Source organism: Cyprinus carpio, chromosome B9, assembly GCF_018340385.1.
Source record: "Cyprinus carpio isolate SPL01 chromosome B9, ASM1834038v1, whole genome shotgun sequence".
NCBI classification, from domain to species: Eukaryota; Metazoa; Chordata; class Actinopteri; order Cypriniformes; family Cyprinidae; genus Cyprinus; species Cyprinus carpio.
This window is the reverse complement of record NC_056605.1, coordinates 13,561,160-13,577,699: the sequence shown is the minus strand read 5'-3', so window position 1 is coordinate 13,577,699 and position 16,540 is coordinate 13,561,160. Positions and strand designations below refer to the sequence as shown.

General features: G+C 35.8%; 1 protein-coding gene across 5 annotated transcripts in view; it reads right to left on the bottom strand.

Annotated features, from left to right (window-relative positions):
* LOC109051652 (thrombospondin type-1 domain-containing protein 7B-like) overlaps positions 1-16,540 on the bottom strand; it is a 223,531-nt gene that overhangs the window by 63,117 nt on the left and 143,874 nt on the right. For all 5 annotated transcript variants that reach the window (XR_006155584.1, XM_042731041.1, XM_042731040.1 and 2 more), the window contains 2 exons: positions 6,365-6,556; positions 4,064-4,292 (listed from right to left, as the gene is read on the bottom strand). Coding sequence is in view for 4 of the 5 variants with exons in the window: in XM_042731041.1 (XP_042586975.1) it covers positions 4,064-4,292; positions 6,365-6,556 (421 nt within the window). In the remaining variant the exon portion in view is untranslated. The remainder of the gene's footprint in view (positions 1-4,063; positions 4,293-6,364; positions 6,557-16,540) is intronic.

Here is a 16,540-nt window from a genome sequence, read left to right as displayed (position 1 = left end):
TGGAGGATAAATGCAAGAAATCAGTAAAGACAGAACAAAGGAGACATCACAGATGACAACAGGTTGATTCTGTCTTTGCCTCTATATGGAAACAAAGCATGAATAAAGTGTGAGTGTGGAGTGTTCCAACATAATTGGAATTGGATGAGACATGTTTGTAGCCATTGTAAAAGCAAGCATTAAGTCACATGACAAAGACAAGGTTTTGCTTTCATTCTAACACAGCAACTCTGACTCAACCAATGGAAAAAATCATTGTTGCAATTTGTTGCTAAATAATATTAATATTAATATATTAAGTATATCAAGAAAAACATCTGATTTATATGGTTCATTACCTTATTTGTTGTAAAAAATAATTAATGGAAGAATTATGATTATTATTAATAATAACCTTTTTTTCAGTTTTATCATGCTGTTGCCAATTCAGAAGCACGACACATTTACACTATATTATTATTATTATTAATAATATAGTTCATTATTCTGTCTCGATTATTATTAATACTAAATACAATTATTTTTTTAACACTATTTTATCATATGGCTGTTTCTATAGTTTTAGAAAATCAATAATTCATCCAAGGCCTTGGATTAAAGTCATTCCATTTATTAAAAAAACAAGGCAGGAAATTATGTGGCACTGGAGAGAGTGTGGAGAGCAGCAGTGGAGAGAGAAGACAGGAAATGATGTGGAATGAGGGGGAAATAGGATCTGAAAAAATCTCATAACTTACAGTCCCTCTGTAGTCAAAAATTTTATCCCTTAAAACTCATATTTGACCATCAAAATGACATATTTAAATGTTTTTTTCTTGTGAAAATAATTTTCTCATGCCTTAAAATAGCTTAAATGTAACTCTACACCCTTGTATATGTATATGCGAATGCCTCCACTCCAGCCAGGGCCTCCTGATCCATAGATAATGCCTGATAAAACTATGTTTTTACTAGCAGACAACTACAGTGAATACTGTAACAGTTGTTAAAGTTACTTAACTGACAATGTTGTGTCCTTAAAATGCCTTGAAGACTTGAATGTAGCCAAGTTAAATGTTAAACCACAGCTTTATGGGTTTTTTGCTCTATTTTATTTTTGGTTTTATGCTGGTAATCCTATTGGTATATTTTGCATGCGATCTATATGCTATGATCTCTATGTGGCCATGTTTGTATAAATGGAGAGCGGGATATGCTAATGATAGGAATCTATCCCTTGACGTGATTAGTTATTGAATTTTGTGACGTAGCAAAACAAGGGCTGTTTCAAACTGCATTTCTGGGACTGCCTTTGGGAAATTAGAGTTTAAAGGAGAAAATACTCAGCAATGGTGTCGATTAATCGATTGGCACATGGTTTGTATAAATGCAAATTAAAAACACCACATAGACAAATAAACAACATAAAAAACTTGATTTTCACTACAGGGGAACTTTAAACTTGTATCATCCACATTTCATTGGTCAAAATTAATAAAATATATATATCAATAATCATGTTCCATATAACTGTACTTATCATTAACATTATAAACATTAAATATCCTGTGATTGGCTGACATCACGTTGCACTTTCACATTTGATGTTGACAGACAAACAGGAATCAGACAAACGTGTTGCATTGCACCTATACAGAACCTGGTTTGTTTTCCTCTTTATGCAAAGATATCAGGGAAAGAGTATTAATAAAGAAGTGGTCTAGCAGCAGTAAGATAAACAAACATCTCCCTGTTGGGTCAATTCATATATCAGGGTGTTTAAATAGCTCAGCCCTGCTGGTTTAAATAAAGTGTAGATCTAAACACACTCCACCTACGTATGAAGCATTAGATGCTTCCACATGATGACAGAAAAACCGTTATATAACTGATGCTCGCTTCTCGCTGCCTCCAGCACATGTGGCAGGGCACAAGGGATATGATATGTTTGTGACCCAAACACATAAATTGACTCTCTCCATCAAACACATACATGCTACAGGACATCCATCTGTGATTTATGCATTACGTCTGTGAGTGAGAGCAGGTGTGTGTTTGTGTGTCAACTTATCACTATAAACCAGAGTGTGATTTGTCCTCTCCTGACTGTAAAGAAGCCTAGATTACCAATTCATTTGTAAACACAGCTGTATTTGACACCTCTTACTACTTAAGACTCGCTATGCTTTTCAAGCTCTTACAAACGCCCTCCCACTGTGAACTCAATGTAGGGTTTTTATGACAAAAAAAAAAAAAAAAACTTTCTTAATCAGTATGTTTGCCTTATTTCTCAGGAAAAAAATATCAGGAAAAACAAAATACATTTACTTGAGAAGTAAAAATGTGCAATACATTAAAATTGGATTTTAGAGAAGTTTAAAAAGTCTACACTAAATGTTCTTTGATGGATGCTTTTAATAAAATAAAATAAAATAAGTCGCTCTGTTTTGCTTCTCAGGTAAATGCATCTTGTTCCAACTACGTTTAGAAATTTTTACTGATATGAGAAAAACTGGCATGTGATCCCAGACATCTTCCCTCTCACGACTGAGGTCAAGCCGAAACCTATAACCAGGCCAGTGAAATACACCAGCCCATAAACTCACTTTTACGTTGGTGTCATTAATATAAAAGAAAGAAATGGATTAATGGCTGCATTATTTATGAGTCCTTTTTCCTGATGCACAACACAATATCTTCTCCATGCAATGCAATAGAACATTTTATCTTACCCAAAGTGCCCTTACAACACTCCCACAGGAAACATTTATCAAGGAAAGACCTGGGGCAACACAAACCTCCACCCCTCTCATACTGAAAACAGAGAATCAGTCAAGCCTGCATTCAGAGTCACTCACATCACAAGACTGAGAATATTGATAGACTCAATGCACAAGATATGGTTTCAGCACAAGTAAACCAAGCACTCATCTCTTGAGAAAAGGTCAGGGAAATGTGAAACTCTTGAGAATCGCTTTCAGTTTTTACTGTACATTTCATTCATGCTACGTAAAAGTACCACAACCTGCAGCAAACACCAGCAATATTTTTGAATCTCAGCTTTTGCTGCTTGAGTGAAGATGTTTGAATGCAAAACTATCAAAGAGGGATTTCAGGATTGCGTGATGGCGTAGCAAAAATATGCAAAACACTAATTCCCAATTTTGCTGTTCACAGACACATCCCAGAAATGCAGATTCTAACAATATCTGCTTTATTTACTGTTCTGATCAAACAAAATGTACATATATTTACAAAAGCTAGCAGAGGGAAATGTTTCCATGTGGGAAGTTCATTATTGACCAAATATGTGTGTGTAATATTTGAAAAAATCTATCTGGGAGAGAAAATGCTGACAATGTTTTAAAGACAAAGCTATAAAAATGGATGATCCCATAAAGGAAACAGGCTGGATTCAGGAACATTGTGAAATTTTTATGTCAGCACACATTTGATGAGGTATTTGAATGTATTTTACAAGGTGCTGGTTAAGCTGTTGTCATGTTTTTATATTGCCCCCCCACTTTAAGGCATAAGCATTAAATCATTACCACATTTTGCTCATTCATACATACTGTATGGCGTGTCCAAAACCATTCCCTCATTTGTTCATTCATACATAGGGAATGCCACATATACGTGTATATGAGATAAAGTGCAGTAGTGCCTACATCTACGACTAAATTGTGTATGATATTATTCTCACCAGATCCCAAATGATGAAAAATCTCACTTTACTGAATGAAGCACATTTCCAAAATCTTTTCAATAAGGTTTTTTTTTTTTTGCTGTTCAGACTACAAACAAAGAGATTTAAGTCAGATTTTGCTGCCTGTTTGAACAAAGCTTTATTGCCTCTATTTGACAGGTATAGTAAGCGCTCACTGTTATTTAAAATTAAAAGCAGTGATCACCACAGACTAGTAAAATATACCATTTCAACTTCATACTATGAGCATTGGTGGAAAATCTATGTGCTTTAATAATCTAACCTCCACAAAATGCCACTGTGAATAATTTTAGTGTGGTGTGTGGAAATCTACAAATCCACAGATTATAAATTTCATACATAAAAATAAGGCACCTTTTGGGAATAACTGGCCCGACGCCCGTTTTCATGCAGACCACTTTACGAATCTGCACCCCGACTGCACAGGTGGCCGTTCCGTTCCAGTAGCCGGTGCCATTTAGATTCATGGAGGAGTCCTCAATGCATGGTCCCCATGGCGACGCTTCCCAGTAGAATGTGATGCATGGATGATCATTACAAGTTCTCCACTCCTCTAGAGCAGCAGCAGCTGGACATGCCTTAGCTGGGAATGGGAAAGATCATTAACTGCATTACAGATGAAAAAGCCTCTCTTAAGTTTGCTTTAATGCTCCATAAAATGTTAATGAGCTACATGAGCACAAAGATGCATGAAACTCTACCGGGACATGTGAAGGCATGTACTCTAGATATATGAAAGGAAAAATAGGCTGAGCTGTGTTATGTGGTACATAAACTGTATAAAATAATTTAAAAGCTGGTCATGATTCAATTTCTGAACCACTAGCACCTTCAAATTAAATTTAAATAAATAAAATAAATAATATCTTATCTCTTTGGTCAGACAATCAAAGTTTGGTTGCCTCAAACTCAGGCCATTGGTTGAGACAATGTTGTTGTCCGGCTACTCAACGCAATGCTGGAGGAGATAATGATAATTTAAATTATTAAAAACATTTTTGCTAAGCGAAATAAAACTGAAATAAAATATAAATATTAGGTTAAAAACTGAACAAATCTGAAATGTTGTCTGGTCAACCAACTGAAATAAGTTTAAGTACTAACACTGAAATAACACTAAAACTGAAATAAAAATAAATAAAAATTAAATTCAAAATGTTAATTAAAATCTATAATATTATAAAAAATAATACTAAAATAACACTTTTTTTTTTTTTTAAATCACCCTTGATGGTTTGTACACTATATGGAATGACTAAATTACGGAATGAATAAAGTATTTTAAGTCAAAATATATACTAATATTTGGTTACACTTCAATTCATACTATTAATAAACCACTATGTACAACTTTTGTCTCATTAAACCCATAATTTGCTGCTTATTAATAGTTAGCAAGGTAGTTGTTCAGTTTAGGTATTGGGCAGGATTAGGGATGTAGAATATGGTCATCCAGAATATGTGCTTTATAAATTCTAATAAACAACCAATATGTTTATAATATGCATGCTAATAAGCAACTAGTTAATAGTGAGAATTGGTTCCTATGGATGGCTTCATCGGGTGCACATGCCTGGCCCACAGTTAACCTCCAGTCTGTGTTTGTTTTTTGGTTTGCTACTGGCGCCGACTACAAACGCAGTTAACATTAAAGTGATGAGTAGACTGAAGTTGGGCTCAGGTTGTTGTGCTGTGGGATGCGTTTCCCAAACATTAATTCATTTGTGGCAGCTCGCCACGATATACAGTATCAGCTTATCTGTATCAGCAAGAGATTGAGTCAAAACTATCTTGTACTTGAAATCAACTGAACATACTCCACCTGACTCAAACTGAATGTGTATTCCACACGTAATGCATGAACACCTGTGACAAGTTCTCTGGGATCAGCCTCCAAAATTACTTCTGCACTTTTTATAATTAAAAGTAATTCCTACACCATCTGCCCTTGAAGCTAATGACATTGTATTGACATTCAGCCTTTTTCCTTAACACAGGGACTCATTATGAGTGTAACGTAGACCGGCTGAATATTAATAAGGGCTTGTCTGATTAATGACACTCTGTAGAAAGTGTGTAGAGGAGGCTGGTGCTTTATTTCCATTTTCTAGATGCATGGAGAGAAGCGTATGTAAGAGCCGTTACTTATATGTGTGTGTGATGGCAGAGGGGGTGGAAGTAGCCTCCAGACTAAGGTATATTTAAGTCTTAATTACACAGCTCTTTCTGTCATTCCAGAAGGACTGTGTGTGATTGGAAAAGCCCACAGCTGTACGTAGGCAGACAGAAAAATGAGACCCTGTGAACACATTTTTATCACTGCTCCTCTGAAACAAATATACAGAATGCTAAATTGCTCCTCTGCTCACAAAAACAAACTGATGAATGGTATTATGTCACCCTCAGAGTGATATTAAGAGTAAATTACTTCCCTTGTCAAATCAGTATCACAGGATTAAATTATCTGTTTGTTTTTTCATTTTATAAACATTTTTTATTGTAATAGATAGGAAGGTGCAGAGAGACTGGAATGCTACGAAATGACTCCAACACCATGTTATATTAAGAATTTGCATGCTTTAATTAAAATGAATTGGTCAGACATTTTTTAAAACACTATTATCCAATTTCTGTGGAAGATGAAAGTCAACTGACCTTCTCCTGGTAAGCCTAATATGGTCCGTGTGCGGCTTTGTCTGCCCTCTGAGCTTTTACTGGAGCAGCTGTGGGAGCAGGAGGACCAATCAGACCATGAGCTGAGCACACAGTCACCTGAACAGGCCATCACACAGGACACCTCTTTAGGGGGTGGCTCATCTTCACAGAGCTCCTCAGGAACAAGCTGCCCTGTTCAGTGGAATATGACATGAGTTATAATGTCACCATCATTACTCGGTGTTCAAAGATAGAAGACGTTATTGTGCATTCTAAGTGCATAATTCTTAACTGAAAAGAATGAAAAAAAAGGAGTTATTCTGTCCATGATCAACATTCAGTATTATAATATACAGTATACTGAAATGTGTATAGATTTTAAATTTTAAAACTTTTAACTTATTATAAATTGTAATATTATTTGACAAATATTTTTTTTGCTCAAATAAATACAGCATTGGTAATCATACATTTTTTTTTAAAGAAAGGACAGAAGTGTATACTTAATAAAAAAACATTATATAATAAAGAAAACATATTTCTAAATACACACACACACACACTTTCTGTGACCTAAATGTTCTCTAGTTATCATCATTGGCCTTGAAAAGTCATATTTTTCAAGCACAGACCTGCGGTACCTTTACAAGACAGAAATTCAATGCTCTTTTGAATAAGCCATTCAATGAAATAGCAACATAACTCAGTTTTACGAAAGTAAATCATGATTATTGTGAGGCCCCCATTATGAATGTGCTCATATTCACTGCTTTCATCTTTTTAATGCAACTTAAATGAAGACAAAGTGGTTTTTATCTCCAAATAAGAGATCAACAGTTGTGATTCATCAGCCTTTCTGTGTTCAATCACTGAAATGGGAAACATGAAAATAGAGGGGGCAATTTAGATTTCATTATGATGAACACAACCAAGTCCTGAACACTAATATTCTGAAGACGCTCCAAACTCTTACGATCAAGCCTGTCAAAGCTACAGCTGCACATCACATTGCAACGATAATGCCATCAATTTCTCCACAAGAAAAAGGTCTGCTCTTCAATCTTCAAACAAATTAACCAACGGAAATATTTGCTTTGTGTGCTGCCACTGATTTTACTAATGACTGCTTGATAAGATGGGCAGAATTTGTTTCCTTTCGCTTACAGGAAGCAAGCTTTGAACAGGAAACGGTATTTGAGAGGATGAACCAAAGGCCATTTAATTTATTAGATGCCAGTGAGCTATCAAAAGACAGAAGCGAAAGAGTGCTGGGCTGTCTGCTGAGGTTGGCGAGAGGAAAACTCTCATTTCATGCATGAAAGAGAGACATTAATCCTTCCATTCACTTTTCTAGGATTACACAAAACTTTCCTATAATGATTAAACCTAAAAAACATCCCCAACAAACAGACGCACACCCTTCTTATGCGCCACCATAACGGATCAATTTCCAAAAAAGTTGAATAAGTGAAGAACGTTAGAGCTCATGACGAGGCATCGTTATTTCTGTTGAACCTTGTCATTCACTTTCAAACATGCAGTTAAGCAATAACAACCCAGGGGCAGATTTGTTATCTATTTATTTTTTCCCTTGCTGTAACTGCATCCATGTCAAGAGGCTAAGAACGTGAGATGGGTGATGTTCTTGATCCAATGAGGCAGAGATGGAAGATATTCCCCAAGGCGAGTCTCCAGCCCTCCGCCTCCAACTTTTAGCACCAGGCTTCTTGAGCCATCAAAGCAGAGGGGCTGGCGAGGAGGGGCTGTAGGCATGTTCTTGGCAATCAAACTGCTATTGCCAAACACTGCTGGCGGCCACATGACCTGGACGTCAATGAATTTGAAGATAACTGTTGTGTGCATGAAGTGGAGGACCCCTGAGCGCAATTTAAACTGCAGACAGAACCGGAAACCTCCATTCATCCACAGCGAGATCTCTAAATCATGAAAAGAGGGTTTTGAAAAGGAGGTTTTTGATCTATTCTTGATACTGATATCAGAGATCCAAGATATTGAGAAGATTTATTGACCATGGCACAGCTGAAATTTCAGCAGCCACTTCTCCAGTCTTCACATGAAGACTTCACAGTGTCACATGATCTTTCAGAAATCATTCTGATATGCTGATTTGGTGCTCAAGAAACTTAAATCTTGTACTGCTTAATACTTTCGTGGAAACAGTGATGCTTTTATGAATATAATGTTTAAAAGAGCAGCATTTACTTGAAATATAAATTATTTGTAACATTGTAATGGCTTAACTGTCGCTTTTGACTAATATAACATTTATAATTTCTTATCAAATAAATAAATAATCTTACTAACCCCAAATAAAAAAGCTGATTTACAATACCTTGATCATTTGATCTTTTCAATTATTCATAATTTTATTCAGACACGTTATTAATTAAATACAGTTTTATGATGCTTAATTTTTTAATACTTAAAAGTTATAGCTGCACCTAATTGAAGAATCACCCATTACGAAAAGCGTAAAGTGCAATTATTCTGCTGTTAGTGCATATTATACATCACTGTAAAGTCCATGCTGGTCCAGCAGCTGGCTGACCAATGCAGTCATGGTCATTCATATCACACCAACATTTAAAACAAAATATTTACATGGTGTTGAACAGCTATACCGGTCTTTAGACATAATATATACTGCAAAAGTTTGAACATCAACACATACAGCAGAATAAATGGCGATGAGCAACAGTAAATACACAAAAAGCTCCAGAGACAGAAAATAACAGGAATTATGCTGCAAAAATGACAGTTCAAGAGTCAGAAATAAAAACCAAGCAGCGAATGTTTTCATTTTAACCAACTGCACAGGGCTGTTATTCTCCTCTTCTGAATAATGCACAAACTGTAATACCATAACAGCTGCTTGGCAATTTGAACACCCAACTATAATAAATTAAACTGCAGAAAGAATAATGTCAGAGCTCCAAATAACAGCACTGATTATGGGTCACATAGCAGGCATCAAATAATTCCAGCTTCCCACCTCCCTAAATCAATCCACTTACCCTCTTTAATACAATATATCAGAAATAATTGTGAAAGTTTGAAAGGAACACTTTGCCCCAGGAGAGCTGGATGAAAATGTGCATGCAGATTGGGGAAATTAACCTTAACAGCCCACACAGAGAGCAAAAAAGCATTGGAAGGGCCACATCTTCCTGGCTGAAATCTCTTTGGCTCACTTGCATTTAAAAGGAGAAAAAATAAATAAATAAAATAGTGCTGCTTGTGAGAACCCCTTAATCTGTGTACCATTTCATGCAACGCTGTTCACAAAGTACAAAACCCTCCACACAAAAATGAAAGAGTAGGAGGGAGAGAGATCAAGAAAGTAACCCTTGATTTTACTGCAAGCGGACACAAAACTAGTTTGTGAAAAAAAAAGAAAAACTACCTTTAATTTAATCCAGCATTAAAATATGAATAGAGCTGAGACCGTGTACATAACTGGAAGTAATAATGAACATAACACGAGACCTGTTCTCAGTCAGCACCTATGCAGATGAAAGTTGGACTGATTCATCGTTCATTTTTCGTGTGGAGTCAAGGACAAACTTGTTCATTTAATAGCTCACAAGGGATTGCAGATGTAATATTATTTTTTTAAATTAATTACTAAAAATATGAATCAAGTAACAATAATAATTAAACTTTAAACATAATTGTAATTTTTAAAGCTGCTTTGTATAATTTGTGCACCATTAGCGGCACCAACAGAGGCGTGGCTAAAGGTGTCCACACAATAGCAGATGAGTACAATTAATTTGAGCTTAGATTAGACATTCACTAATTGGCTACAGGAATGAAACTTTAACAATCAGAGCAGCATAACATGGCTCAGAGCAATTTCAGACAAATGAACCAGCCTGTGTGGGTTGTCTTAAAAACTACCAATGTAATTTGCATACCTATTCTCACTGAATGAAAAACGTACCTTAAAAAACAGATAAAAACACAAACACATTTCAAGTGAGGACACCACTTTTTGTCACAGCCAATTTTGTCCCCATCACTCAATAAGAGTCTTTTTTGTGTTAAAAATGGGAAAAAAAATAAATAAATAAATACTTGCGGCAGGGATTTGTGTAATACAAAGGAATTGTTGAGCAGGAGTTTTTGTTTCATTACAGTGTGTTAGCCTGATGAGTTGCCATGTCAGCGTTGGAATTTGAAGTTGTTCTCTGTCGATGCTGTGGTAGTTATTAGTGGTGGATCCTAATATATAGAAATGTTCTCTCATGCACAGCCTTTAACCACACTCTCCATTTCAGGGAGATCACAAAATCAAATGCACATAAATGCACCTCCGCTCCAGATATTAAAACTACTGACGTACAAATGACATTGTTAGTGCTGTACTTTTATAATGCAATAATTTCACATTCAATCTTCAAATTAATGTAGAAACAACAAAGATAGTATTTTTATTAATGTCATCCTTTTGTATGACTGAAGGCAAGCATCACTGATACCAATACTACTGATGTCTCTAGGAAATGATTTTTTTCCCTAAAATATTTGATTCTTATAACATGTTTTATTCTTCCTAATCTTTACAAATGAACACAAACTTTATGAATTTTTAAGCATAAAGACAATTGCCAAGAGTAAAAAGTTAGGCCATAAAAGAAATAAACAATTAAAAAACAAACAGCGACCAGTTGAGCCAGAAGTTTCATTGCTCAGATAAACAGAAAAGTTGAATTCATCATAGTGTTTTGTTATTTCACTGTTGTGTTTGCACAGTAAGTAGAAAGTATGTTAATATCAAAGAAATTACCTTATCTTTAGAGATTAAATTAATTTGCAGAGGGATTTGGTGCATTACGTTTCAATGCAATTTAAAATTAAGTGACAAGATCTGACTACGCTGTTTAAAATGAACAATATTCTTTTCTGTTCCAGCTCAGCCATTCACACCACTTAGTATTCATTGACACATCAAGAAAACATAAATATTAATGCTGAAAGGTCCATGTAAACACTGAATCCTCATTATCAACAGAGGTGTGTACAAACAGCGGCTGCTTATGCGGTGCAGCATACCAGAGAGAATCATGGAGATGAACGTGAATGAAGAACGGGAAACCCACCTGTCAAACCCCCATATGGGGCAGACCTTACTCTAAATCCAGTCTGTGGCATTATATTAATATTGATATCAGTAACAACCAATGATACTCATAAAGGAACGGTGTACATATAATGCAAATCAATCAGGGAAACATACAAAAAGAGAAAATAATGTTCAGATATGCAGGAGAGAAATGTGATCATCACTCAAGAACAGACTGAAGATTAAATGTTACTGTTAGAGATATCACAACTATGACCTTTAGAGAATGGGAACAAAAAATAACACTGGAAGACATTAGATTGGTGGAACGTGTCGCAGCAGAAAGTTCAGGGACACAGAGGACAGCTGTCATTAAAATACAAACAACAACCTGTGGATGAAATGGAAAGTGACACATGTCATTTTTTCTCAATACTTGAATGTGATGAGGACCAACAAAGAAAATTCATGAATAAATATTGAGGTGACACATATGTACACTTACATACATACATATATACAGTGGAGGGCCATCAGGGTTAGCAGGGCCTTCTCTGCTGGCCCTATAAAAAATAAAATTGTGTGAAAAATGTTTTTATTAGTATTATTATTATTTAGGTATCATTTTCATTTGTGTAATGTCCACAAAATGGCCTATGATTAGTTTCGTTGAGGTTGAACTGGAATATCCTACATTAAAAAAAAGTCTGCAGCCAGCACTACAGATAGTGCTTTCCTTTTGTTCAAAGACGTCACATCTGGTTTGTAATGGGCATTAGTGACAGAATCATCAGCCAATCAAATTTTGATGTTCAATGACAGCATGCCCTCTGGGTCTAGCGATGTGCCCAGTGCTGCCCCCAACCAGGGTTGCCAGGTTTGCTCCACAAAACCCGCCCAATCGCGTTTCAAGGGGTCCCCCAATTAAAAATTGCATTCCAGGAGTAAAAAATACAAATTTTTGGCGGGTTCCCCTGGTAAAATTCATATTCCAGGGGCTAAATATCACATTATTGAGGTCGCTTCAACCAGCGGACATGATAAACAACCCGCAGTAACAATGTTAAAGAAGCCCAATTTGGCAATACTGAGCCCCAGCGTTTAGTTGGGAATTTCCAAGGTATGAAAGTGAAACGAAAAGAAGAAAATGACAGCCGCATGTCGCCGGCGCCTACACCAGATCTTTTTGGCCCAAACTACTAAATGCCTTTTTCAAGGTGCTCTTTTGCAGACAAAAGAGGAATAACTGAGAAAGGATAAACTACTCAAACTGAATTCGCTAACAAAGGTTTTGTACGCCATTTCAAAGATTGCAACTATGATTGGCTAACAGCTAGCACCGGGCACAACTTTATTATTTGACGAGTATTGAATCATGCACATTGTTATTGAGGTGTATGTGGTGGGTTGATAATACTGTGGCGTGGTGTGTGGATGTCCAGCATTTGTACAATTTTGCTGCTGTGGGTGCTTCGTCATTTTAGAGTGACGTGAATGTTCATAGTGACCCGTGTATTGGTGGATTACTTTTACTGATCCATGTAGGGAAATTTAGATGTGTAAGATAAATGTGTAAGGGTATGTAGTTTACAGTTGCTTACTGAAGGCCCTGACTGAAACCCCACGGTACGCTACTGTGTATATATATATATATATATATATATATGTGCACAAAGACACACATATCCTTCCACTGTAGAAAAATTAAGCCAAAATGGCCACTGTCACACTGCAAAATGGGTAAAGCAGTTCCTTGAAGTTGAGAGCATTGAAATAATGATCTCCACTGTATATATATATATATATATATATATATATATATATATATATATATATATATATATATATATATATATATATATTTTTTATTTTTTGTGTGTGTGTGTGTGTGTGTGTGTGTGTGTGTGTGTGAGTGTTTTGTGTGTGTATGTGTGTGTGTGTGTGTGTGTGTAACTGAGGCACAAGAACTTGACTGCTTTGTGCATTTTTGTAATTTAAATAAAATCTGTACTGCAAAATGTAAAAATGTCATGTCATACATTAATTATATATTTTCTTTGAGGTCTATGTTATAATGTTGTACACTCTCTCACTGAGCATTAAAAGTAAATCTGCCATATTTTACTGCTTTTAATACTCCTATTAAAATTAAATGAGCGACAGTGTGTTTTTAACTACTTTAAAAGAAAAGTTATGACAGTAGCAATATGTTAAATTGGTGGTACAATAAACTCTTAAGTCTATCTTCTCAAAATATCTATATTTGATTTCTAATAATGCTAGAAGTAGTAAAAGCAATTTAGATATGGAAAAAGTGAAATCTTCTCTATCTGTCATTTCTTTGACTATTAAGAGCTTTAGGGCTTAAAGCCAGAACTAAGACTCCACCTGTCAGTAAGAGATGATTTTGAGAATTGATCAGAATTTGTTCACCTCAGTCCAGATATTGACAACCCTGGCATGCAGGCAGAAGGTCATTTACCAGATTAGTGTCACCTGCATTGATCAGACACACTGATAACTGGCACTTTGACTGATCACACAGTCAGAGAGAAAACCGATAGCCCACGAGTTCCAACCCTCTCCTCTGATCCATTTCAAATAGCAGCTCAAACCCCATCTGGAGTTATCCAGGCTTGTTGCCTCATATGGATCTAAAGACACTTATAATCTTTCCAATCATAATTCTGCCTTAAGACTCCTTTAAGGTAAGGTTAAGTCGTTCAACTATTTTAAGTACAAAGCTCTGTGGTGAAGGTTCATTTCTTAAAGTCTTCTTCAAATGCTTGGAGACATACAAAAGACTTGACAAAACTCTATATTAGTGCGGGAGCAGCTCTTGTACTGCCTAAAGGCTGTCTGAGGTCCATGACGTGAAACAACACTAGAACAGTTGGGCGGCTGTCGGCCTCGTTCTAACATAATAAAGACACTGATGAAAACCCATCTGTGTCCCACACATGCTTCACTGGGGGCTCATGCCATACCCATAAAACTGCCAAAACTGCTTCTTGATCAAACCGTATTAAAAAACCAAACCAAATTAGGAAATATAATGATAAGCAATGGCTCTAAGCATGTAAAAAAGCCTTCTGTTAAACAATCACTTCACGATTTTGTAATTTTCTTCATGTTTTCAAGAAAACTACATAAATATCCTTGAAGCGAAATTAAATTTTTCTTATATTAGAAATATGCATATTCATGCAGATCATGCATAATATGTGTTTTATAAGTACTAATAAGCAGCCAATATGCTAGTAATATTCATGCTAAGAAGCAACTATTTAAAAGTGAGAACTGCTCCCTAAACTAAAGTGTTACCATAAATATATTTGTTTATTCACTTATTATTGTGTTTCCCTTCTGACTTGCTCCTCTAGACTGCCCAGTGTTATCATAGGGTGTGGATTGTCCTTTCAGAGTTGAAATTTTAAGTTGAACTTTTATTTGAAAGCTTGAACGTTCCATTTTGAGATGAAATTAAGGTCAGAGCACAGAAACCATCAGTGTGATACAGTGTTTTTTGGTCACCCGCAGTGAAATTGCATCGATGCACTCAATCATGTCAGCTAACTCGCAACACTCATCATTTAGAGCCGCGCAACACTGGCCTGACACATCATTTACTAGGTGACAGCCAAGAAGCTGTACAAAGTAAAACTGTGTGCACCGTCTTCTCCACTAAAAGAGCAATTAGTGGCGGCTTGCCCACGGGCACATGTTGACATCTGTGATGCAGATGACTCTTACTGATGCTGCAAGGGTCAAACAGAACTGTTATTTTAACTAATGTGTTTCCTGCTGACAGGAAAAGTGTACTGTAGCTGGTCGCTGAAATGTGTTGTGTTTTGGATGACTATGTCCACAATCCAGTGTTTTAACTTGCAAGACTTCCTTAAACCATATTTGAATGGGATTTGTTTTAGGAAATGCTGTAAAGCAATTTACTCTGGATGTTTGTAATGTTTTCACACAGCTAAGCCATGCCTGTAAAAATCACCCAGGATGGCACCCAGGAGCATTTGTTAATTTCAGCCACACATATGTAATTATGGGAAAATGCATTTAACACTGGGGCACTGTCACTGGGGCGGCACCTTTTTAAAAGGTACAGATATGTACCATTAATTCTACATTAAGGTACTAACCTTAGGTGCTAATTTTTATCTTTAAGGTACTTATATGCACCCTTTAGTGCTAAATAAGGTACCAATGTGTACCTTTTGAAAATTTGTACCTTTTTGGTACTGCTTCAGTGACAGCAAATATTCAAGCATATACATGTACAAAAGTTTGGGGTCGATAAGATTTGTGTAATGTTTTTAAAATAAGTCTTTTATGCTCACCAAGGCTGCATTTATTTGATCAAAACACAGCAATATTGTAAATATTTTATTTATATCTTGCAATTCTGACTTGCAGTTCAACTCATGATAGCGAATTTATATCTCTGCATTTATTTGAAAAAAAAAAAAAAAACATTCTAAACATTATAAATGTCTTAACTGTCATTTTTTAATGCATCCTTGCAGAATAGAATTTAGTATTAATTTCCTTCAAAAAAAAAAAAGTGTCTATGATTATTTTTGGAGCAAAAAAAAAAAAAACATAATGTATGTCTTTAGTTTTTGTTGCTTTTACTGTTCTGAAAAATGTGTTCTAAAAACCGAGGCAGGTAGCACAGTCTGAACAAACACGCACACACACATAAACCTTAACACTTGAACTCTCACCATCATTCTGCTCGCAGATCACGTAATCACTAATTACATACTTACGTAGGCTACTTTTCTCATTTTTCAAACCAAAAGAAATCAGAATCCTTTCTTCTTTCTCTACATGGGTAACAAATGTCCTGTGCATTAAAGAATAATTCCACTTGCACGTGTCAAGGTTGTACAGTCTACCATCTTTTCAATAAAAGCTCAGGACAAAAAAAAACTGTATGCTTTGCATCCTTAAGTCCATTCGGAACAGCAAGTGTTATCTCTCAGAAAAAGTCCTGAATGTGTCTTTTCACTGACAGATTTCTACTTAATACACTTGACATGCTGGTACAAATGCTGGACATGGGCTGCTGAGAGCAG